At 41.9% G+C, this 25,555-nt stretch overlaps 2 protein-coding genes and 1 long non-coding RNA gene across 4 annotated transcripts in view; 2 read left to right on the top strand and 1 right to left on the bottom strand.

Moving 5' to 3' along the window:
* Positions 1–514: 514 nt before the first annotated feature.
* E2F7 (E2F transcription factor 7) lies at positions 515–9,551 on the top strand. Its single transcript, XM_072146777.1, has 13 exons — positions 515–765; positions 1,209–1,301; positions 1,938–2,216; positions 3,058–3,217; positions 3,306–3,575; positions 3,690–3,848; positions 4,150–4,287; positions 4,391–4,561; positions 5,145–5,226; positions 6,055–6,463; positions 6,738–6,909; positions 7,024–7,409; positions 7,987–9,551. Exons 2-13 carry the CDS (start codon positions 1,209–1,211, stop codon positions 8,149–8,151), a joined length of 2,484 nt encoding a protein of 827 aa, XP_072002878.1. The 5' UTR covers positions 515–765; the 3' UTR covers positions 8,152–9,551.
* On the bottom strand, positions 7,264–19,690 carry LOC140126851 (uncharacterized). Its single transcript, XR_011854912.1, has 3 exons — positions 19,462–19,690; positions 10,155–10,212; positions 7,264–7,392 (listed from the first exon to the last, which is right to left on the bottom strand). It is a non-coding gene; the product is annotated as an uncharacterized lncRNA (long non-coding RNA).
* Positions 19,551–25,555, top strand: part of CSRP2 (cysteine and glycine rich protein 2) — a 22,827-nt gene continuing 16,822 nt past the window's right edge. Inside the window, exon 1 of one of the 2 annotated variants that reach the window (XM_072146778.1) lies at positions 19,551–19,709. The gene's annotated coding sequence lies outside the window, so the exon portion shown is untranslated. Of the gene's footprint in view, positions 19,710–19,825; positions 19,968–25,555 lie in introns of those variants that run through there. The other variant, XM_072146779.1, reaches the window with a different exon arrangement.

The following is a 25,555-nucleotide window of genomic DNA, read 5'->3' as shown; positions in this document are numbered from 1 at the left end:
GTGCTCATACTGAAAGCTGGTACATTACTACAAACCTGGCAAAAACAATGAGTTACCACAATAAAAACTCGGTGACAGAACTTTTGATATCATTTTTCTGCAGTAACTCCTATTACAAATGCCCCTTGCTAATGTAGCCAAGCAGGACACCTCAGCTCTGTAAAAATGTTATTACAGTGATACAGTTCAGAGCCTCTGTACCTGAGCCTAAGCACTGTGGCTGGACAGGATTAGCCAAGCATATAATTAACTGGAGGGGACTACAAAACTTTGGCGGGGTCTTGGAGCAAACCTATTCCCTGGCCTATTAATGAATAACAATGCGAGCGGCGCGTCCAGCCACTCAGCCCGGTCCCAGGTGCTGCTGAAGGTGAAGGCGGGAGCGGGAGAGGACAGCGCGCTAACTCTACCTTCCAGAGCTGCCGGGGGAGGGGCTGTGGGTGGGGTCACAGCTGGGCGCTAGTTGGTCACACATGACTCAGGGCTCCTCTGATTGGCTGCTTGGAAATGTCACGTCTCGGGGCGCCAGAATAGAAGTTGCAGCGGGATGTGTAGAGTAGTGAGAACGTTCCATTACACGGACTTATTACTACAAGTTGAGCGGGACATCGGGCGATGCCGCACAGACGCGAATCTAGTGGATTCTAATCTGACAGGTCTTATGACTTCCAGCTTGTGTGCCGCAGCTACTTTGATCTACCCCCCATTCATTCATTCATTCATTCATTCATTCATTGATCGATCGTGCATGATATAGGATACGAGGTAAGTGTCCACCAGCTGTGCTCTGTGCCATCTATGTAATCACCGGGTTGGTTTCCAGTTGTGCCTGATGGCCCGGGCACAGTTCTCCATTACATATCACTTGTTGCTGACTTTGTTAACTGCCTACGTGCTGGTTTGGATTTTCCCTCCATTCGCGGGACAAGCGGCTCCTCCCTGTGCGCGGCACGCTGGGGGTTAATGTTATGCAGCAGACTCGCACACTGCTGACTCCCCAGGGTTTCAAGTTACACTCACTTAACTCGCCTTCCCGGGATTTGGCCATTTCCTTTGCGCCAAAATTAACAGACCCTGAAGTCCGTGCAGATCAGGCGCCCAATCTGCCCTGGTATAGTCCCTACATTTGTACTTTATACCGACCACTTGTTGCCCCCTGGAAGCTCATCTACAAGTCCTTACATGTAACTTCTGCTTTCTTCTTCGAGATGGACATGGCAGGCTGCCTGACCCTAAAGGACTTGATAGGCACCAAGAAAAATAAATCTGATCAAGAAAAAGATGCAAGGAGCGAGCAGAAGGTATTTATTCATCTAGGGTCATGGCATTGGGCAAGATTTTATTTATTTGTGTATTGGTGAAACTTACGGTTCATATTTATATTGTACTGTGCCCACAATTGTCCTGTCTTTTAATCATGTTTATGGTTTTAATATCTCTTATATGAGGACTTTTATCCCACCCTGCAATAGAAGTATTCTATTTGTACAGTATTTGTTCATACTTGCTATTTCCTCCAGGTTTTGTTATTTGGCAGGGAGATCTATTATAACATAATGGGAGATGGGCATTATTACAGATCAGTGCAGGATCCAATGAAGTGAAGCTAGTGATACCACTTCTAATCCTGGGCTCACAATAGGTCCAGACTGACCAAATGACCCCTACTAATGGCAGCGCTGCAATGTTTCATTGTCTAATGAAAATCCTGGATGTCTGTCCAGGTGATATTTATGGCTTATGATACACGGTCCATCATATCACTGTTACATATATAACTTACCATCTTTAGAAATTTTCCCTAAACTTTTTACCATTTGATTAACTTCTTGTAGGGTTTTTGCATTGTTTTGCCTTTGAATGGTGGACAGGGTTTGTTTAGCAAATATCACTCAAGTTTATGATGGGAAGTTATGACACAATATGTCACCTTTTAGGAAAATATGTGTGACCGGTACAGGATGAGCCCAAGGGTACCGTTGAAAGGAGAACCTATTGACTTATCAAAACAAAAAGGTCATACTCCAGAAAGATATCCCATCACCCCGGTAAAAGTGGTTGATAAACCTCTTGCTGATCCATGGACTCCCACTGCTAACCTGAAGATGCTAAGTAGTGTTGCTAGCCCAGAGATTCGGGACAGAGAAAAGAAGAAAGAACTTTTCCGACCTATTGAAAATAATGAACAAGAGGAAACTGGACTTGATGCTCATCAGGTAAGAGGTGGTCACTGACTTGGCAATAAAGCTTGTCAATGGTCAGATGTTGGTGTTTGTAACTCTGAGATGAATGCACTGGGTAGCCTGAAAGTTAATCTTGATAGGTGGACTATAGGTTCATCTATGTGCTAGCAGTTTTTGCTTTATGGCTAAAATACATGGCAGTGAGCTGTGAATCGCATTTTATGGACTGCCCACACTACTGGGGACAAGGGTCTCTGGCAGTGAGGCCAGTCATTAAAGCAGGAGGCAATCACAGCCATGTAACTTATGCCTAAGGCTACTGTCAGTAGTCATTATTTCATCAGTGTTTTGGGCCCACTGCTGGTTAATGGCTTAAATAAAATTTACCATCAAGTATTATAAACCAGGGACACTTACACATAGCACCGTGACTGTGGTTATCTACTTATATTTATTATCCATGGCCTCCTTCCTTCTAAATATCAACGAGGGGGGCATTAGCTGAGCCACTCTATGCTGTAGTATGTCAGGCATTTAATAAGCCCTTCTGGCTCATTAGCGTAACTTTAAAAGGAAGGAGATTTGCTTTCCACGTCTAAGAAGATCAACAGTCACGGTACCTGAATCTATGTGTAAGTGCCCTGTTTATTTTGATGGTAGTGTTTTACATAGACAACTATTAGTATTTGTATAGAAAATCTATGTAAACTATTTGCCTGGCCAATTTCTACAGTGATTAAAATTTGCCATATATATCCTAACATTATAGCAGCAGTCCTAATGGCGCCATACACCATGTATGTGGTGTAATCCAGGACAAAAACTTGTATTGCAAAATTAAAAGGTATTGGTTTGCATTTTTTTCTTTTAACAGTTTGAGACAGTAGATGATATGGATGACTTGGAAAAGAGACCAAGCAGGAAGCAAAAAAGTTTAGGTCTGCTGTGTCAGAAGTTTTTAGCTCGATATCCGAGCTATCCTTTATCGACTGAAAAAACAACAATCTCCTTAGATGAAGCTGCCTCAAGCCTCGGTAAGAATAATCTTCAAGTCCCTATTTAAAAATGATTACCCATCTGCCCTTATGTAGCATTCTCAATATCTGTTCTCTTGTCTTGCAGGAGTAGAGCGAAGACGTATCTATGACATTGTGAATGTGCTAGAGTCACTCAACTTAGTAAGTCGTGTGGCGAAAAATCAGTACTGCTGGCATGGCCAGCACAACTTAGTTGAAACTTTAAGAAACTTGCAGTGGGAAGGAGAGAGACAAAAATACAGTGCACAGATTGCTTACTTTCACCATAAAGACTTCAATACAGAGCAGAAAAAAGACAGTTCTACTACCAACCAGTCTACTGTATCAATAGAATTATCTGAAGACTGCCCTTCAGGTGAGAGCAGAAAGGATGGAGGTTGATAACCTGTGTGTGTACATATGCTGTTGTGTGTTTTTGTTTTTAAGTACTACGAATCCATAGTAAATCTAACACCTTGCTTTCTCCTAGCTTCAGCAAGCAGCCGCAAGGACAAATCGCTGAGGATAATGAGCCAGAAATTTGTCATGTTGTTCCTAGTGTCTACAACCAAAATAATCACTCTTGAGATTGCTGCCAAAATCCTTATTGAAGAGAGTCAGGACATCTCTGATCACAGCAAATTTAAAAGTAAGTGCGATATTAGGCTGTATTCACACGACCGTCGGGGGTGAGGGGGGGGGTGCAAGCTAAATCGCACATTATAGAGCAGGTCTTAGTCCTGCCTATTTTGCACCACAGTGTTGTTGTTTTTTTGGTTTTCTCTTGTCATTTGCACATGAGCAGACGTCACATACCAATGTGACACACAGGTCTCAAACAGACAATTGGTCCCTTACATTCTTTGTGGATTACCATGTAATGGCTATAAAAATGCTCCTCTGGGTTTGTGCTCATTCATTTAATATATCTTTATCCTTCTGTCACATAGCTAAGGTACGACGTTTGTATGACATAGCCAATGTTCTGACAAGCCTTGGCCTCATCAAAAAGGTCCATGTTACTGAAGAACGTGGCAGAAAACCTGCTTTTAAGTGGATCGGACCTGTTGATTTTAAGAATGAAAATGGCAAGTTCAAATATTATAAGTAATAAGTATAAATATTTTGTGGTGTGTTTTGGTAATGTTATGTCTCATTCAAATTGTTACTGATTGTACTTTGAATTTCTAGACCAGGAAGTGACAACCACCACTTCACCAGTTTCAAAGAGAGAAGCTACAGTGGAGATTGGCAAACAGCAGAGACTGCTCCGGCACTCATCATTTAACCATGTTCAGTCCATCAATACTGTAAAGAGGAAGGTCTATTCTGAACCAAGCAGTCCACACAAAGTACAGGAAGGTAGGATATGTGTATTTTAACTGTCTCTTACAAGTAAACCATATTAAAAAAAAAAAATATGTCCTTGCCCTTGGGCCTCCAATCATCCTAAAAGTGACAAGAATACTTCACAGGCATAACATTTCAGTTGTAGGGCAAAAACAGACCACATTCACATGCAGTGTTTGTGTTGCATTTTGAAACTCAAGTACTGCAAGGGGGCTATCCAGACCGCAGATCATTTCTACTAAATGCATTCAATATTACAAGATTATTGTAATATTGAATATTAATTCATCTTTATTTCAACCTTTACATGCTAAACATGCATGCATATGTGCAAAGAATTTATACTAAATGCTTGCCACATAAACAACATATGGTGCTTGTTACGATAGAGGAATTTATACTGAAGCGCTAACTGTATATACAAAACATAGAGCCTTGGCATACCCTACCTCTATGAACTATAAGGGGGGGTTGCCATACCAGAACACTAATGATATACGAACACTGGAGTTTGATATAGATATATTTTTGTTTGTTTTTTTTGTTTTTGTTTTAAGGCATTTTAGAATTTTCCTTTTTTTTTTTTTTTTTCCAGTTCTTCTGCAACATTCTGATTACTCCTCAAAGATGGCACATTTAGCTACTATTTGTAGGCAGGAGATTGAAGAAGGTTCCAGGTAAGTTAAATGCTTGATGAAGACCTGTCACCAGAATTTTGCCACCCTAACTTGCTGCCATATAAATTTTTGATATGCAAATCGTTTCCTGACTCATGTCTTCTGGGCTGCCAGTAAGCCATGTCCCCTCATTTTGACTGACCGCTCTGCCTAGTGTTACATTCATGTCATATGACCAGAGTGACCTTTAGCCTTCCAACATTCGCAACCTGAACTGTATGTATGTGATCACATGAAATAACAACTGCTTTCATGAAGGATAGAGAGGAGTAGAAGTCCATGGAGGCTGCTGTGATATCATGTCATCAGAAGCTTACATGGGGCACATTTGGCAAATCTTAAGGGTACAAGCCCTCTGACATTGCCTTGTTCACTTGACCTGAACTGCTGAATAGTAAGGTGTATGGCATGTGTAGGAGTAAATGGGAGGGGCCAGCTGAGCCAGACACGAACCCTCTGATTCCAGGTAATATAAGATAAAATGGATTTATGGGGATGTGAAGGAAACCATTTTTAGCTAAAAGGAGGGTCAGATAGTTTCTAGAGCTCTATAGGAACATGTCACTATATATGTGATGACGGGTTTAAATGTGAATTGGCTGCACAGTAGTCATTGGTTTACAACACCAATGTTGATAATTGTGACGCAGCAAATGACAAGTGTTTTACGCATTTGTTTAACATATTTCCATGTATTTCAAAAATACTGCTTGAATTATGGGTAAACCAGTGAGACTACTACACAACAAATGTACTCTTTAAAAGCAAAAACTGAAATTGGCAGAAAAATTCTAAATTATTCCTAACTAGGTTATTTTTCCATTGTAGGTGCTCTGGATTTGCATCAAGTCTAGCCCATGGAAATGTGGGTCATCTACCATTTTCTGTTGTTGTACCTGTACCTGTGGATCCAGATTATTGCACTAGAGATTCTGACCACCGAAATCCATCAGTATCGCCTACTAAAATAAAATCTGGTCTACAAAACACGGCGTCCTCTAATGTAGAATACAATGGCCATGGTTTTGTTCCTAGTCAGCCATACATGTATGTTCCTTCAACTTCTGTTTTCATGGTATGTGGAAACCCAGGAACTGAAAAGTCTCCAGATGTGCAACATGTGGCTGGCAACTTATCTCCTTCAGATCAAAAGACCATTGAAGAAAGTGACCAACCAGCTAAGCGACAGAGGCTTGGAAGTACTGATGATGCTCCACTTTCTTTGGTAGTACCCAAAGTAAGTTGTGTTTTTATCTTGAGTTTGCTCCTATAATATAATACACTGTGCTCCTTTGTATTTTCGTTGGGTTTGTGTTGCCATTGCTATAAAATTTCCTGTGAATTTCCTTACATTGTAATTGTCAGTGTAAATTCTGCCTGAATATTAAGCAACAAAAGAATGGTGTAAGGTGTATCTACTAAAGCTTGCAGACTTGTGAATGTAGCTGCAATTGAAAATTTGCAGTATAAAACCATCTTTAACAAAGTAGATCTTTTTATTTCTTTGCTAGGTTTGTTCGTCTGAGAAAAATGTCTGCCATGTAAGTTTACCACATATCTCGCCTCCCTCACCTGCCTGTCGAGAAGAAACCACTGAGATGATGGTGACCAAAGTACAAGAACCACAAGAGCGAGTTACCTCTGCTGCACTACCGCAGTATCTATACGTTCCTTCCCCAGCTGGTGAGTAGAAAAATCCATCACCACAGTCATGACACTTTGCGTGATAAACATGTCCTGTTCTGAAGTTGATGAAATCTTATTAATTTGCAATATTTTGTTTTCTTGCATTTTAAGGGTTGAATGGCATCAATTTCTTTCTGCCTGCAAGTCAAGCTGCAAGAGCTTTGAGCATTTCTCAAAATCCGTTACCACACCTAAATGTACCTTATGTGATGGTACCATCGACAGCCTTGCCGGCTTTCTCATTTGTTTGCTCCTCGGCAGTGTCCAGCTCTGTGTCTGCTGCCTCCAGTGATCATGTCTTGAGTCCTGGAAGCATGAATTACAGCTTGCCTGGTGTGACCACACCACCACCTCACATCATGTTTGGAACCACTTCGGTGCTACCTTCACCACTAGCGGAGTCCTCTCCAGCTGGTGCAAGCCCACAGTCTGCCAGTCCTGCAACAGCAGATTCTGCTATTTGTCCGATTCAGACTCTTCCTGTAAAATATCAAAAGGTAAAGGACCAAAATGTCATGCGTGATAGATATTTTGGTTATATTTTTTATGGAATTGTCCTGCACCCTGATTGACTAATTATTAAACTTGCCTCTCTTCCAAAGTCATGACAGTCTTGCATCGGATATGAAAGTAAACTTTCCTAAACTACAGCAGTACCTCCAACCTATGGGGGGGGGGGGGTTACAGCATTCGTGACTACTGAGATTGCTATCCTACTGTCTTATTGAAGAAAAGCCAGTGTGGCTCAATATACCCTGTCTTATGGAACAGTTGGGATTTTCCCCAGATGCAATCTCTGATGGTTAGCTATTTGGTCACTTCCTTCAGTGTACATTAGCAGCCTAGTTAACAAAGAAAATCTGATAAAAATCTGCAGTGTGTGTATGTATGTGTGTCTCTGTATATATATTCCTAATGTAATGATCCACCTGTCATCAGTATTACAGTGAGATGGTATTATCAGCCCTAACTAATGTATAAAATGTGTTAGTTCTTATACAGCAAAACAACTATCCTTTATTTCATTCTTTATTTGTAAAACTAACTTTTTTTTCTTTTCCTTTATTTTTCTAGTCTCCTACTCCATTAACGCCAAAGAGCGTTCGTCCGGACACATTCTTCAAGACCCCTGGCAGCTTGGGAGTTTCTCCAGCTTTGCGGAAAAATGAAAGATCTCATTCTAGAAATTCCAGCTCTGCACAGAGAAGACTAGACATCTGCAGTACTGCTGATGACTGAGCAGACTACTTGTCCACCTGTCTGATTTCTATTTTTTTATATATATTTTTTTTCAGTTACATTCCATAGAACTGAGCACCCCCCTCCTACTTCCAAAAGGAAGGAAGGAAAGGGTTTCATATGTGTTTTTGTGTACCTAGCTATTGGTAGACTGTGCTGACTATAATCTAATTCCTAATCTTAGCAGCCTAAGATTATTGATCACAACTACTATTTTAGTAGAATGAAATGTGAACGAACACATCTAGCACTTAAACGTTGCCTTGTTCAGCTGGCCTGCAGACTGCAGCTTTCCAGTCTTGTTCTGTTGTCAGACGTGAATACGAATTGCAAATCTCACCCCTTTAAATTAGCAAAACACACTAACTGAATGATGGTTTAACCCATCCCAAGTACTGTTCATACAAGCCTGATGTTTTAAAACTTTGAATTTATTACTTGAATATTTGTATACTATATAGGAAAATTCTCCAGTATCTGAAGAATGTATCCAGCATATGAGAACCTAACTGTGAATTTGTTTTCTTACCAACACCTCTATGAACTGAAAATGTTTACATAGAGGGATTTTTATTTTTTTTATTTTTTTGGGGGGAAAAGTAAGCTTCTAATGTTGGTCACATTTTGTTAAATATGTCATGAGATTAGCGTATTTGTTTTTATTTAATACTGTTTTTATCATTTGTATTTGTGTGCATAGGGCTATGTTATATCTTTACTGTTGGACAGAGCAATTTGAGGGACCAGAAAAACTTGCGCAGGATAGTATGAACATTATAACTTTTTATGTTTTATAGGTGCTAACACTACAACGGTAGATGTCATTACCAACTTCCTTTGAATAGTATTTCAAGCAATTTATACTCTTAATATTTTCTTCTAAATGGTGGTTACTAGAGATGAGGTGACCCGACCATTAGGTCTGTTCATCTCTAGTGGTTACTCTTCTTTTTTTTTTTTTATTTCTTTTAATATTTTAACTTGCAGCAACTGCTAAATTTAGCTTAATGTATTTGTTATTTTAAATGGCTGGATATGCTTGATCACTTTAAGTGGTCACACTAGCAATTACAAGGTGATGCTTATTTGCACTGACTTATTTGCAGGCTGGATGGTCATCAAACCATCTTTCTATGTGTTTAGTGTTATCAGGACTGTCAATACTTGAATGTGTTTCCAAGTTTACATATATCACATGGTGCTATTTTCACATGTTCCTTGGTTTCTCCTCCATTTCACATTCAGCGCTGCTTGGTGTGATACTTTTATTGCACTGCTGGTTCCAATTGTTTCACTTCTGTGCTCTTTTAGCTATGTTCCTCATAGCTCTAAACTTGTGTACAGGGTTTTTATGCATCCCTTATTAAATGTAATAATAAAATTCCCAATAAATAATGAATGTAAGACTTTGGGTGTTCAGTCTATTGATGTTGCACTCCATAGCAAGCTTACACTTACTCAAAATGGCTGCATGCAAAATTTACAACTTTTTTTTTTTTTTTTCTTTTGTAAATTAACCACTTCCTTATTGCTGTGCGACAATATGTTATACAGCAACATGAAAAATGTTTCCCTGGTACAACGAAGGGAACATTGGAGGTACTGTGGTCTGGTGCTTTTTGAACAGGGCCTTGATTGCCACCACCTGAAAACGAAGGAAAGATGTGGTGTGACTGGAACATATAGCACTTAAGAGTTGTACATTGCCATATGTATAATTTGCACAGACAACTTTTTACACATTTATTATTTTTTTATATATTTTTTTTTTTTGTATGTCAGTACACAGCTTCAGCACCTGATCTGGCAGATCAACCCCACCCATGATCTTGTAGGCCAGGATGCTGTCTGGCTTGGGGATGAGGGTGCTAGAGTCTCCAGGAATTGTGGTCAGAATAAGGACATCCTTCTTGTCCTTTGACTTGAATTCATCTGCACAAGTTTATGTATTAAAGTAAATCTACCACTGAAGCACAAAATATAGCAAGCTTAATATACTTAACTGCAGTCCTCATCTTGATCTCGTCACTGGGGTCTTTAATCTTGACACATTAGAATCGCCTGGAAAAAAAAAAAGCATGTCCGTTATGTAATAAAAGCATGTTCGTCTATGGAACTGACAGATTGCTGAGCACGGCGCTCAGCAATTTCCATCGGCTCATTAGAGAAATGAATGGGGGTAGGACCTAACTTGTTTGGTGGAAAAACCCCTTTAAAGACTTTCCCACAGGATAGGGCCTAACTTGTTAATTGGTGGGGGTCTCGGTGATGAGCGAAACATACTCTGCATCTTCATAGATGAACAGGGAAGCCCAGGGAGCAACAAGGGGTCCGATAGGGGTACATCATACCCCCGTTCTTGTCATCTATAGGGGTCTCATCACTGAGATTCTCACCAATCAGAAAGTTAGGATGGGGCTTAACTTGTTTCATGGGAAAAAACCCATTAAATGTGAATTGCCTGTGCTGCAAATCCACAGCGTATTCTAGTAGCTTTGCAGCAATTATGTTTATGATAATCCCAGACACATTGCAGGAAATGCTCTTTTTATCAAGGACTCGGTATGGACTGTGAATTTCTTTGTGTGCATTCCAAAGTGCTCTTCTATCACAGGAGATGCTGATCCCATTAGTGTCTTTAAATATCTCTGTCGCACATGAAAAGGCTTGCTGACCCTTTTTTCTTCAAAGACAAAAGTCTGAAAACCATTTTTTTTAAGGAGCTAGAATAGGTCAAATAGCACCCAAATTCACTTTACGGAGAAAGAGTGTGTCGTGTTCAAGAGCTGCACAACTGATAATTACTTTTTAATTAAAAGCGCACTTCTCAAATCAAATTGTTCAGCAAATCAGCCACATACCAGAGTCACACAGTATTTTTGTCATTCGAAGAATCGCATGTTCAGGTCCCCAAGGTTTAATACAAACTGAAGAAAAGTTTTAAATTATTCATTTTGTTTTATCATTTTTAAGTCACCACCCTTTCAATTAAAAAAAAAAAAAAAACTTAAAATAAAAAAAAAAAGGTGTTGACGCAAATGATACTAAAAGTATAATATAAAAAGAATTGTCCTATACTGTGAATACGTTAAGGGAATTAAATTAAAAATGTCCCTGCAGGAAATTCAGCGCTGTCTTTTCCTACACATGGCCACTGCAACTATAAATCCCCACATATTAGATGGAGACAGATCAGCTAATCCACATCATACTATCTTTTCAGTCCTATGAAATCTCTTCATTTCCAAGACAAAGATGTGACAATGGAATAGAAAAAGCATAATGCTGAGATAAATATCTTTATTACCAAAGCTTCATCAGCACAGTAGATTTTATATACAGTGTGCATTGTTCATAAGCTAGAAAGTACATTTGTATCCAGTGTAAGACTGGCTTGCCTAGGTCCCAACAGAAAATTGATACTGATGCCAAGAAAGATTAGCTACATTGCAAGGGTATACGGTTATTTTAGGCAGTGAGAGAAGAAGGCATTGAAATAAAATAAAGAATACCTGTCTCCTACACATTCTTCTGGTTCATGGTTGCAGTCAATGGTTACATTACATCAATAGCATGTCACTATTGCAACCTAATGCTTGACTTAACCCCTTCCCGACGATGCACATTTTCGTTTTTGCGTTTTCATTTTTCACTCCCCCCAACTTCAAAAATCTATAACTTTTTTTTCTATCTACAAAGCTGTGTTATGGCTTATTTTCTGCGTAACAAATTACATTTCAAAATGGTGGTATTTAATATTCCATGCCATGTACTAGGAAGCGGGAAAAAAATTCCAAATGCAGTGAAATTAGTGAAAAAACGCATTTGTGCTGTATTCTTATGGGCTTGGATTTTTCGGATTTCACTGTACGCCCCAAATGACATGTCTACTTCATTCTTTGGGTCGGTATGATTACGGGGGATAGCAAATTTGTATAGGTTTTATAATTTCATACATTTACAAAAATTCATTTCGACATCTTCTGGAGCTAATAACTTTTTAATACTTTATTATACAGAGCTTTTTATAGAATTTTTTTTACTTTGGGCGCTATTTTCCATTACAAGGTTAAACGCAGTGAAAACCCATTATAACATTTTGATAGATTGGGCATTTTTGTACATGTCGATACCTAATGTGTTTATGATTTTTACTGTTTATTTATATCAGTTCTAGGCAAAGGGGGGTGATTTGAATTTTTAGGTTTTTTTATTATAATTTTTTTAAACTTTTTTTTATTTTTACTTGTTTACTATTTTTCAGACTCCCTAGGGTACTTTAACCCTAGGTTGTCTGATCGATCCTATCATACGCTGCCATACTACAGTATGGCAGTATATGGGGATTTTCCTCCTCATTCATTACAATGGGCTGATAGCACAATGTAATGAATGGGTCTCCGGAAGACCCGAGGCTGTCATGGCAAAGGATCGCCGCTCCCCGATGCGCCGCCATCTTTTTGAAGCCGCCGGCTGCAATCGGTGGGAGCTAATCCTCACGTCCCTTCAGTCTTTTAATAACTTTTAATTCCTTGATATGCAGGTTTTCTAAAGAGGCTACTGGGGCGTGGAGTAGCCGGAGCTGAGGCTACACGACGCGGCTACTCCATGCCCCAGTAGCCTCTTTGATCCTCCTACCAGAAAGACTGGTTCTGCGCAAGCGCAGAACAGCAGGCCTGCAGCTGCGCAGCTTCGGCTTTATAGGTAGATCCGTGGTGGTAGGTTTCCTTTCCTAGAAAGTGGTAGTTCACTGTCCTAGAAAGTAAAAACTTTGGCCACAACCTTTAAACTCTTGAGATACCGTGGTCTGAAAGCTTACTTTCAGAGTAACATTTTCCAACAGAAATGTACCTAGTTTTGTACATTTTAAATTATACTCTGGGAGAAAGTACATTATGCAACATCACTACTGGCACATAAATCCTGCTGTAGTACTACTTGTAGTAGAGCACACACATCTTTCATGCTATTTTTTATGTACACAAATGTATAGTGAAAAAGGTTCAAAAGTCAGGCAAAACTAATTTTTTTGTGTTGTAAAGTAATGATCAGGAAACATTCAGATATAACTAAATCATTCGATTCACAAAAGCTTATTAATGTTATAACCATGTTACCAAACAACAACACTAGGTGGCACTGCAATAAAGGATGCGAGAAGAAGTAAGCACGATACGTGGGAAAATTCATGGTGACTATGACCTAGCTTTTCACTGCAACGCACAGTAGACTGTATTCTCTGCAAGATTTCTGAGCCAAAAACAGAGAAGTTCCCGCAAAAAATACAATAAAAGAAAGGTTTGCAGATCTTCCCTGTTTATGTTGCACTGCTGGTTTGGGTTTACAAAACTGAAAGGCACCCTCTTTCCAAAAATAAGACAAATGCTTTGAAAAATGTGAGAAGGCTTATTTCTAAGGAATGTCTTTGATATGGAAAAATTAATATCATAGTAAAATAATATCTGTAGTTTAGGTTTTCTGTATACACTCAGAATATACGTCGGGAAAGCTACCAATGTATACACTGAGCGTAGATATTGACATATACTGGCAGACAAAGGCATAGTTGTGACATTATATATACAGACATATATATATATATATTAGTTGTGACCAATATATGTCGCATCTGTTAAAAAAAAAACTGGATGAAAAAACGTAGCAAGTGATGAATACACTCAGTGGAGGCAATAGAAGCCGATATGGAGCGGATGCAGCATCTTCCCTCAGCAGGAGGGGGACCCGGTGATGTCGCTGTCTGTATTAGGACTGTGACATAACTGGGGACACACTCCATAATTGGCAGTAGCCAATCACCGGTTGCTAATGTTGTGCACTCTTCCTCTTGCACTCAGCGGGGAGGTGGGGGCCCCTGGTGACGTATCCCACTGTATAAGCACATGGCTGTCATGGCGACTGATCGCCGCTCCCCGATGACGTCATGGGGAGCAACGATCCTCAGCAATTTCAACCTTCTCCACAGGTTCAGCAGGCTGAGACAGCTCTTCACCTGTCTTCGGGGGGTAACCATTAACCCATTCTTTGGATTTTCCCAAGACTGTATTCAGACTACTGGTTATAAGCGATCCCACTTGGGTGGCCATCACGGTTGAGACTACAGACTTAGTCACACCCACACCGCCTTGTACTGCACCAGCTTCCCAGCCCAATATATCGGACGTCGCACCTGTAACAGTGTCTCGGGCACCAGTCACTGTATTTGTCTTCAATACGGCTTTTCCAGTTGGCTGCTGAAGAAAAGCCAGGTTGGACTCCTGTTTCCCCAAACCTTTGCGAGCAAAGTCATTACTTGTGGCAACCGGTGGTTCCAGAATGCCTATGAGAGGCCTTGATCCAGTCACTGTAACGTCAGTCAAGGGCTTCTCCTCCTTCTCAGCAACATCACGATCACTGCGGATGCATGGGCGACCTTCCCTCACAGAGTTGTAGACTGCACTCACCACACTGCAGGCAGAACTACCAAAGGGCTGGTGCATCACATGTTCCACCACCTTCTGGGGATCTGGGGTCCCCTCATCCGTAGGTGTATGATTAAGAGTGGCGCTTCCACCCTGTTCACACACAATTTCAGTCAGCACGCCATCATGCGTATTCTGCGGTTCATCAGCAGGTGTACAGGGGTCTGGTTTACGCCTGGTCTCCTTCCTAGGACACTTCTGGTGCCACATCACGACAGAACACACCTGGAGGTCGGCATCACCATTTTGGCACTTTCTTTTGTTCCCCGAACACGTACACATGTGAACCTCCCATTCACTTTTCTTTGCAAACACTGTATCACAGAAAGGACAGTACGAGATATCAATCTTCAAGTCATGTTTCTGTAATATATGTCTCTTTAGGTCATCTTTTCTTCTATAAGACACGTGACAATTGTAGCATTTATACCAGTTATTCCGCAAACCAGTATTCACATGACGCTTCAGTTTATTGATGCTTCTTCTGGCCTTGTTCACACACGAACTCAGTCTCCTCAGAAGCCTCAGGTGTATCAGATGTCTGGTTTCCCCCTGACATTTCCTGAACACTGATGTGAGACTCCTCCACAGGTGACTGACACAGGCTATCCTCACCTCCTGCAGGTTCTGAGCGAGTAGCTGCTTCTCTAGGGCTCTGTTCACACTCACTGTTTGTGTAACTCTGGGCTGAAGGGAAACCACTAACAATCAGGATCTCATTATCTTCACCTGCCCTTGCTATGGCGGTATCCCTATCTGAACTGCCATTAGCTACATTACACATCTCAGGCTCGCTAACTGTGTCATTACAACTCACCACCTCTAGGGGCACCTCTGAGCTAACTCTCTCAGTATCTAGGGCTGCACCTAGTTCACACTCTGCATAATTCTGAACAGACATTGTAACGCTATCAGATGTTATCGGCATTGCAGAATTGTCACATGTTACAGGTAGTGTCATATAATCACAGTTAACACTATAATGACAGGTTAGAGGCAGATTATGCACAACATTACACTTTTCTGGTTTAACTTCAGAAATTAAGGCATCACAAATATTATCATCATCACATAGTCCATCAGACTTTATCAGTCTCAGTGGCAGAGTCTCCTTCTGTGGGATCAAGACCCCTTGGTCACAGTTCAGACTGCAACCTGTTGAGACTCCACCCACCATCACCTCAGGTCGCTGAGACTTCTCCAGATCGTCCTTTGGGGAGATTGGGACTGTACCCGATGTCAGAGGGGTCTCCCAGGAAAAGCAGCTATTCCCACTACTTGGAATACTTTCCCACAAGTCCCAGAAAAAAGGGAGGTTTTTCCCCAGGATGAACTCCACCTCCAGATCTGCACAAATCTCCAGCTTATGTGTCACAATCGCAATATCACTTTCAAAGTCAATCCAGACAGTCTTACCCTTCCCTGGCTGGTACTTCAGGAACAATAAGATGTCCGGTTTAACTCTGGAGACATCCTGAGAACAGTCCAGTTCCACCATCAGCGGGATTCCACCCACTATCATCTCACAGGTCTTGACTGGCAACTTCTCTGGTCTCCTGACCAGAGGACAATGAGGTGCACTGACCTCACATGGCACAGCCGCATGCTGTCGCCGTTGGTTGCCCCTAGCAACCACATCTTTGCGCTGCTGCATACACGCTGCAACATGTGGCCACTTGGCCGCAGGACATTCCGCCACACACCGGTTCATCCGTAGACATCTGCAAAGCTGCTCCCGTCGGTTGCCCCCGGCAACGGCACATAGCAACCTCTCCTCAGGAATTGCAGACCGATCACAGACACCTTGAACCATCGGCTGGGATCCGCTCGCCTTGGCAGTTGGGGTCTCCATAACCCGAATGGCTTCTGGCATTCCAAGGTCCTCCCACATCATCTGCCGGCAGCGTCTCTGGAACTCATCCATCGGACCCATGGTGATTACTCCCACAGCAAACAAGCAGTCTCTGTATATCTCTCACACCAAGACAAATCTTCCCGTGACCACAGCGCCTCCAGCAGCAGGAACAACAGTCTCTCACATGAGGGTTACTGGCCCTTTAAATCTCGCTGTGTGTGCTGATTTCCATGCCCGCATCCTCCACCATATGTAAGGGATCAGCTCCGGGGATCGTCGTCTCCTAAGCAGACGAACAGCACACACAGGGAATTCACACAATGTGAGTAAGGTTAAAACTGGCCTCAGCCAGCTTTATTTGGCAGTGCACAAACTCAAAACATAAAAATAATACCTAAGCCTCTCCGGCACTAACTACACATCGAGGTTCCCTACCTCACCAGGTGCTGGCCTACTGCCAGCCACCCCAAAAACACAGTAACAGTTCACTGCCACCGCTCCACAGGCCTTTGCCGTAGCCTGTCTCTTCCCCAGGGTGGAGCCCAGTGTGAAGTCTGCCCCATGTATTAGTGCAGCCCCTCCAGCTGAAAACTAATCAACTTAATTAGACAGACCCAACTTTTCCAGGTCTGTCTTCTACTCAGCTTTTCAGAAGGCAAAATGCACATTTTATGCCCAAAAGCTTCTCTAGTGGCAGCCACCCTGCCACAATACATATAGCATATACACATATACACATATAATAAAATTACTTGAGACAAAGGTTCAGTGAGCCTGATTTAAAGGGAACCTGTCACCTGGAGATCCATTTTCAGCATCCTGCCAAAGAGTTTTTCTATACAAAATAGGTTTTACAGAAAAACCTATAAGTTATATAGTTCCTTTCAATGTCATGTTCTCTGTTCAATGTCATGTTCTCTGTGACTAGGCACAGCCCCTGGGAGTGGCTATAAAGGAGCAGTTTTAAACCGCTCCTCCGTGTGTCATTTTCAAATACATGAAAACGCCCATCACTTAGCTTAACGACGCTTCCTACTCCTCTATATCCGCTCCCAGGGGACAAATGGCCTAGTTACAGAGCCCATGGCATTGAAAGATACAATATATCTTTTTTTCTGTAAAACCTATTTTGTACACAAAAACTTTTTGGCAGTGCATGTACAACATCCTCCACCAGGGCCTAGCCTTTTCTTGGGGCCTGGAAGCAGCCGGGGCCCAGTACCGGAGTGGCTGGCGGTTACGGCCTGGGCACGCTGATGTCACGGTTCTTGGTATGGGGACCGGAGGGTTGTCCTACAGCCATGGTTGTCTCCAGTAGGTGCTGTGTGTAAGAAATATGGAGGGAGAGGCTGATGTATTGGTTGCCCCTGGGGCAACCCCTTACTGTCTGTAAGATATGTCCCTGAGTAATGGATGGGAAGCCTGTGGTGGTAGGTAACATATTCCGGATTACTGGAGTGGTCATTGAGAGTGTCCTCAGGAATGGTTCACCACCCTGGTAGTAGATGCAGGCTGGGATGGATCTGTGTCCAATCAGTGGATGCTGCAGCTATGAGTCTTCAGACTCTGGTCCTGGCATAAGCTAAGTGTCAGTGCCGATTGTGCAAAGACACTGTCTCTCTCTTTACTCTATGTGTTCTGGAACGCAAGAGCCCTATTCCCTTTCCTATCCAGGGTTTTGTTAACCTGGTCAGGTGGTGGCTACCTCCCCAATCACACTCCAGTGTACATGGTGGAATACAATTGGATGAAAACCTACACCTTATTAACCATTGCCTGTACAGGCAGGATCGACTGCTGCTAATTACCTCAGAATAACTGTGTAACCCCTAAGGGTGAAGACACACATGGCGTTTTTGGGCCGTTTTTACTAAGTGCGTTTTCAGATCGTTAAAAACGCATGCGTTAAAAAAAGCATCCGTTTTTTGAAAACGCATGCGTTTTTGCCGTTTTCCCGAAATTGCGCAATGAAAAACGGACAAAAACACATGCGTTTTCAAAAAACGGATGCGTTTTTAAAAAACGGATGCGTTTTTTAACGCATGCGTTTTTAACGATCTGAAAACGCACTTAGTAAAAACGGCCAAAAAAAAGCCCAAAAACGCCATGTGTGTCTTCACCCTAAGGCCGGCGCCACACAGGGCGCTTTGTCTGCGCTTGCAAACGCAGACAAAGTCGCGCCCACCGGGGCGGGCCTCGGCCCGATCGCATCGGCGTTTCTATGGAAACGCCTGCGATCGGGAACGAGACGCCGGTGTTTCGTGTTAAATTAACGCGAAACACCGGCGGCTTGTTCCCGATCGCAGGCGTTTCCATAGAAACGCCAATGCGATCGGGCCGAGGCCCGCCCCGGTGGGCGCGACTTTGTCTGCGTTTGCAAGCGCAGACAAAAGCGCCACGTGTGGCGCCGGCCTAAGGCAAGCTGTGCAGGCTCACCTGCTGGGGAGACATAGATAGAGGGCCTTATTCGCAAACCGTCCTCTGCCCTTACGTTGGCAGGGGTGTTGCACACATACTATGCTCTGTGGGGACTGGAGGGTGATAAAATTGGGTCTCCTGGTGACAGGTTCCCTTGAAAAAAAAAAAAACTTGAGACAGCATTTAGTGATGGATAGTTAAGGTACGTTTGGTCCAAAATGCAAAAACAAATGGTAGATTTCCTTTAAGTATAAGGTACATTTTTTATTCTTTTTATAGGCCTCCTCCCCCAATTTAAGACTGATATACTTTTTTCACTCCTGGGGCAACCCCTTTAATATATGCAGTAAGAATACAACTTTTTGTTGGGTTTTTACTGTATGTTTCACAACGTAGCAAGTTTTAGTAATGTAAAGCGTTTTATTACCTATAAACACATGAAAATAAGACCACAGAAAACTGTGTGAGTGCAGTGTGTGCTATGGTGAGGGGCCATGATGTAACCCAGAACACGCCAGGGCACCTGGGAGGCCGCTGGGCAGGGGCGCTGTCTCTTACCATCTGTTTGTCTCGTTGTGATAACACGTCATGGCGGTGACTACTACACTAGACATGTAATGACACAGGCCGAAGGTGATGGCGGTGGGTGGGGCAGGGGGATGACCTGTGACGTAGGGAAGTAAAACTATGTGGCAGCTCCTCTCTGCCTCCCCGCCCGGCTCCTCCTCCGCCTGTAGTTACACCCGCGCACGGCACCTAGAGCCTCAGTGAGTGCACCCGTGTGCTGAGGAGGACGCAGCGGACTGGTGAGTGCTACATGCTGGCTCTAGTTATGGCTGCAGCTAATCTAACACTTGCACTGGAGTCTTATACTTTTATCCTGTCAGCTCATGGAGCTCAGGTGATGCCACTTCTCACTAGTTCCTAAAAGCTTAGGATGACTGCTGCCTGCGCTGCACTGAGGAGGAGAGGACCTGCGGCTTGTAGGCGGCTCCATATTAGGAAGTTGTGTGCGGTGGAATGTTTTCCAGGGCTTGGCACATCTGCACAACCTTCTCCCATTAGTGAGTGTGGATGGTGGACCCCTGGGGACCAGATGTATTAAGTATACTATGTGCTGACATGGGCCCCATGTGTCATAGGGCCACACTGTACCTCTACCTGGGAGAGGGGTCCGGAGGAGAGAAAGCTCCATGTCACATGTGTTTTGGGCTGTTTGTATACTCTGTATTGTATCCATACCGGTACATGTCACATGTGTTTTGGGCTGTTTGTATACTCTGTATTGTATCCATACCGGTACATGTCACATGTGTTTTGGGCTGTTTGTATACTCTGTATTGTATCCATACCGGTACATGTCACATGTGTTTTGGGCTGTTTGTATACTCTGTATTGTATCCATACCGGTACATGTCACATGTGTTTTGGGCTGTTTGTATACTCTGTATTGTATCCATACCGGTACATGTCACATGTGTTTTGGGCTGTTTGTATACTCTGTATTGTATCCACACCGGTACATGTCACATGTGTTTTGTGCTGTTTGTATACTCTGTATTGTATCCATACCGGTACATGTCACATGTGTTTTGGGCTGTTTGTATACTCTGTATTGTATCCACACCGGTACATGTCACATGTGTTTTGGGTTGTTTGTATACTCTGTATTGTATCCACACCGGTACATGTCACATGTGTTTTGGGCTGTTTGTATACTCTGTATTGTATCCACACCGGTACATGTCACATGTGTTTTGGGCTGTTTGTATACTCTGTATTGTATCCATACTGGTGCATGTCACATGTGTTTTGGGCTGTTTGTATACTCTGTATTGTATCCATACCGGTACATGTCACATGTGTTTTGGGCTGTTTGTATACTCTGTATTGTATCCATACCGGTACATGTCACATGTGTTTTGGGCTGTTTGTATACTATGTATTGTATCCATCTGTCCCACGCTCGGAAAGGATTTGGGGATAAGGGTGTGACCTTAGCTTTCTGCTCAGTCTTGTGCCAGTATATATTTAGGTATGTTTTTTTCTTGATCCTACTTTAGAGCTGACATGTATGAGAGCTAATTTTTTATTTGAAAAGCGTTTGGCTGTGTTCACACCTGCACTTGTTTCTCAGTTTACTATGAAACGCACCAATCTGGTCACCAGTGCCGTCCTGGCACAGTATGGATGAATGTTGCTCTATACTCCATATATAGCAATTATCTTCCTCATAATACAAATAATGGGAAGTAACTATTTATTCTATTTGTACTGAAACCTCTCCCACTTTGTGCAGGAGGGTAGAACATCTTGTTCCTGTATACTTGGGTGGGTCCCTGGAAGAATCCCATGTGTATTGTCCTCATTCTTTCTGTGACTATTCTAGACAATTGCTTTCTTTTCTTGAACTCCTGATCTTGCTATAATACACGGAAATGGCAGTGAGGGTTATACATGGGTGACAATGACCTGAAAATGCCACTGCAAATCTATTGTGTGCCAAACAATAAATTAGATGTTGCCTTTAGTGTCCTATGAAGGAGCTAAGGATGATTGCAGACGATGGCAAATGTCACCTAAAGGTTAGACACGATAGTTTTAACTTTGATTTTTTTTTTTTAATTCTTTTAGGATCCACGCTCATAGTTTTGCCACATACACTACTACCCTGTTTCCCCCAAAACAAGACGGTGTCCTATATTAATTTTTGCACTAGGTCTTATTTTCAGGGAATGTTTTTTATTTTTCGATTGCCAAATATTCACATTACTAAAGAACATACTGTAGACATGTCACCACAAACATCAGATCTTTGAAAGTTCTCCCTGATATCGATGCTATTCTGTAACTTTTATATTGATGCTATTCAGAAGGATATTATCATATTTTTGGTGTTGAACACCCAGATCACGTGACTGATGTGCGAGTGCAAGGCCAGTTGCACACCACAGATTGAAAAGACATATGTATTTATTAGTGAAAAACAGACGGGTCCCAAGAGATTTCGGTTTTATTCGAGTATCAATTTTTGTAGTCTGAGTATTTTCTGAGGTGTGCTAGATCTTACTGGAAGTGTCTGACCTCCACTAGTACAATACCAGGGACTTATTCTGGGCGCCTTCCCACGTGGTGTTTTCGTTGTGTTTTTAAACGCATGTGTTTCATTGCAAACGTATATGTGTTTTGGCCAAATCCCCTCCCACTTTTGTTTTAACGAAAAAGCCACATGGGAAGGCGCCCTCTGGGTATAGGAAATCCGTACCAGAAGTGGCTCCAAACTTAAAAACCTTTAAAGAAAATTACATATTAACAAAGTTTTTATGTTAACCCCTTTGCCTCATTATGACATTTGCCAATGTCATGGTTCACAAAGCCCTCTTCAAAAACCCTGGGTTGTTGCCCCTGCATAATGAAGAAAAAGACCACTGTTAAGACTCTTGGTGCTGATACCAATTGTGGATGTTGACCATTTAAATAACCCATAGGCGGGTCATGTTCTATTGCTGTGAAATCTGGGAGTCTATGTAAGGGCTTATTCACACTGCCGTCTGCAGGGCCGTACATGCGGCCACATGTACGTCCTCATACACGGCAATAGCGGCACGGCGGGAATATGGTGCCACACGTGTGGCACCGATCCGGGCCGCACACCGCAAAAAGATAGAGCATGCTCTATCTTTCGGCGAATGTGTGGCCGGGCGCTGCTGTTCTCTATGGACGGAGGAGTGGTCACCTCCTCCTCCTCTCCAGCACACGGCGGTATGCCTGCACGGCTGGCATACCATGTGTGTATGTACCCTAAGACTTCCAGTCATGTCATTCATCTCAGACCCCCACCCCCTTAATAACCTAAATGCTCAACTAGCCCCCTTCCCTTAGAACTGATAAAAATAGAATAAAATCATAAACATGTTCGATCACTCAAAATATAAAAATGTTTATTTTGAACCCAATAGCAGAAAATAGCGCCCCAATGTCCGAAAAGCCACTTTTTTGCTATTTTGCAACACCTAAAAATTGTTGTAAAAGTGATCAAAAGGTTGTACAGTCACCAAATTGGTAGCAATGAAAACATAATCTTATTCCGCCTTACACAGCAAAAAATTATTGGCCTTAGAATATGGCAAAATATAAGAATTTAGGGAAACAGACTTTCATACAGCTCTGTATAGCTGTATTTACAGCTTATGTATTTTTGAAAGTGGATATTAAAAATGGTAAAACAAAATGAACTGGCTTTAGACCATTGTTGCCTATGGCCATGAGGCTGCTGTGAAATATATCACTAAATGCTGTTATCAGAGCTCAGACAAGATGGTAGCACCCATTCTTTATTGTATTTTTATTGCTTTAATCTTTGTAATTGAGACAGTATTACCTTTTATTTTGATGTGTCTGAAAATTCCCGGGATACTTCTCTCCAATTTTTTATACCAGAACTGCTTATATTCAGTCCAGGAAATGACACTGCAGCCTACTTGACTGTATACTTATGCTCTCATAGATTGTTTAGGAAAATGAATGGAGAAGGATAACCGCACTGATTCCCAGCAGCCAGAGATCATTCTGTCTCCAGCTGCTAATCTGATTGTGCTAAAGCATCACGGGGATATATAGCAAATCGCACAAAGATGTAGAAATCAGATAAAATCAAGATGGCAGCTGCTTATAGCAGACGGGGTTGGTCTGAACTATTGTATACATGTAAGTGCACAGTATTTTAGTCAGGCTGCCAGGGGTTAAAACATTTCTGCTGGAATGGCTAGCTAAGTTGATAATATCAAGATAAACTGGAGCAGGAGAGGTGAGGATATTCTTCACAAATGTAAATTGTAGTATTAATACAGTGTATATGAGCTAAAAACATTGCTAACAATATGTGGGAAGGCGTATTTCACATACAATGTGTTATCATTCATAGCAGAAATATTGCAAGGGCACAAACTGCTAGATGCCATTGAGCTTGGAAACCAGCTGTACAAAAAGGTCATAGAACAGAGCAGCTCTTTATGCTTGTCCTCCATCTGGCTGCTTAGCATTGTGTTTATGGACATGTTATCTGATTTGTCTGCTGTTTTCTTTGTTCTGTGTATTATGTTATCTGGTCAGTTTTGATGCTTGAACCTCATTACAGTATCTTTAGTAGGTACTGATCACCTTCATTGTTCTGTGTGTTGTAATGATATTTTCCATATTTGGAATTGGACCAGCATAGACTGTAATATAATACAATTCCACAACACATTCCTCTTGCAGAAAACTTCCCTTTAAGGTAACTGAGTGATTTCTCTTACTATATAACGTTTCTTGTGCAATCCTTTCTGCTCCTACATCAAACCATCTGCCCATTTATAGGTTGATAATTGACTCCTAGCTGGAAAATTGTTTCACACTTGAAAATATTCAGTGGAATGAAAAACACTGAACAGATGAATACCCTTACAATTGTTTTAGGACTTAAAATTGTTTTATGGACACCATTCATGCACATTTGAAGCAAGTTCAGAGTGTTACAAGTGTTTATATGGTACAAATTCTTTGACTTTAGAGCATTTCACAACAAAGTGTCCCTAACTTTCTGGGTTGCAGATCTTTTGGATGAATGCTGCAGATATTAAAGGAATCCTTTACTTCCTATGTAGCCGTGCGCATGGTAAGCCTGCGCCGCGATACCGCGGTTTAAAACACTAACAAAAATAAGCTCCGGCACCAGCTCACCCTGAGCTGGTGCCCGGTATTTCCATCAGAAACCTGCCACTACAAGTGGTAGGTTTCCTTTAAAAAAAAAAGAGCCAATGCAGAATGCATTGTCCTGCATGAAAATTGCTTGTTGATTGATTGAAGAACGGAAGGAAGGAACCACGTGTTGTTGAAGAAGGTTCTGATACACACTTGCATGCACTCTGGCATGAAGCTGTGTAAAAGGTCCATCTGCTTCTGCAGAAATCATTACCCAAACCATGACACTTTCTACACCACCTTTCACTGACTTCTTTACACACTGGGTTCAGTCTTTCCCAAGTTTGTTGACAAAAATAATGCTTCCTATCTGATCCAAATAAATTAAACTTGCTTTCATTACTAAAAATGAATTGTGGACCACTTCTTGGCAAAGGTGAGTCTGGCTTTTGGATTCCTTATGCTAATCAGAGGTTTGGTCACTGCAGAGCTGGCTTTCAGTCCAAATGCTCTTAAACGTTGTGACACTGTATGAGACAGATATTTATCTTGTTCAGTACTGAACTGGCAAAAAAATTTCAGCTGCTGTGCTGAAAAGATAACCCAAGAAGATTCTCCACGTTACAATGTCCTCTTTTGCATTCGTCTTTCGAGGGCGACCAGCCATAATGGAGGGACTTGAATGAGTTTGATGCAATATTCTAGAAATCACAGACTTGGAATGGCCAACTTCAAGGTCTTTATCGGAACAGTCTGCTGCTGGAGTGTCAGTTAGTTTGAAACGGCACACAGTTTTTGCAAAGTTTGAGAAAACGAGAACTTTAGGCTACATTCACACATAAAAAGGCAAAACACTGTAACAATCGGGCCTGAGCCTGTCCTTTGGCGCTAGCGTTTGTAAACTTAAACAGTAGCACCATGTGTGACCACACTCTTGGGGTGGTTTCACATTGGCTTTTTTTTTTTACTT

Source organism: Engystomops pustulosus, chromosome 4 (genome assembly GCF_040894005.1).
Source record: "Engystomops pustulosus chromosome 4, aEngPut4.maternal, whole genome shotgun sequence".
Classification (NCBI taxonomy): Eukaryota; Metazoa; Chordata; class Amphibia; order Anura; family Leptodactylidae; genus Engystomops; species Engystomops pustulosus.
This window is presented reverse-complemented; position numbering and strand designations above follow the sequence as displayed.

What these genes read in the sequence shown, in the direction of transcription:
- E2F7 (XM_072146777.1), top strand. Translation starts at nt 1,209, where the DNA reads ATGGACATGGCAGGCTGCCTGACCCTAAAGGACTTGATAGGCACCAAG. An exon ending in ATGCAAGGAGCGAGCAGAAG is followed by an intron (nt 1,302 to 1,937) that starts GTATTTATTCAT and finishes GTCACCTTTTAG; the next exon opens with GAAAATATGTGTGACCGGTA. An exon ending in GAGATTGAAGAAGGTTCCAG is followed by an intron (nt 5,227 to 6,054) that starts GTAAGTTAAATG and finishes TTTCCATTGTAG; the next exon opens with GTGCTCTGGATTTGCATCAA.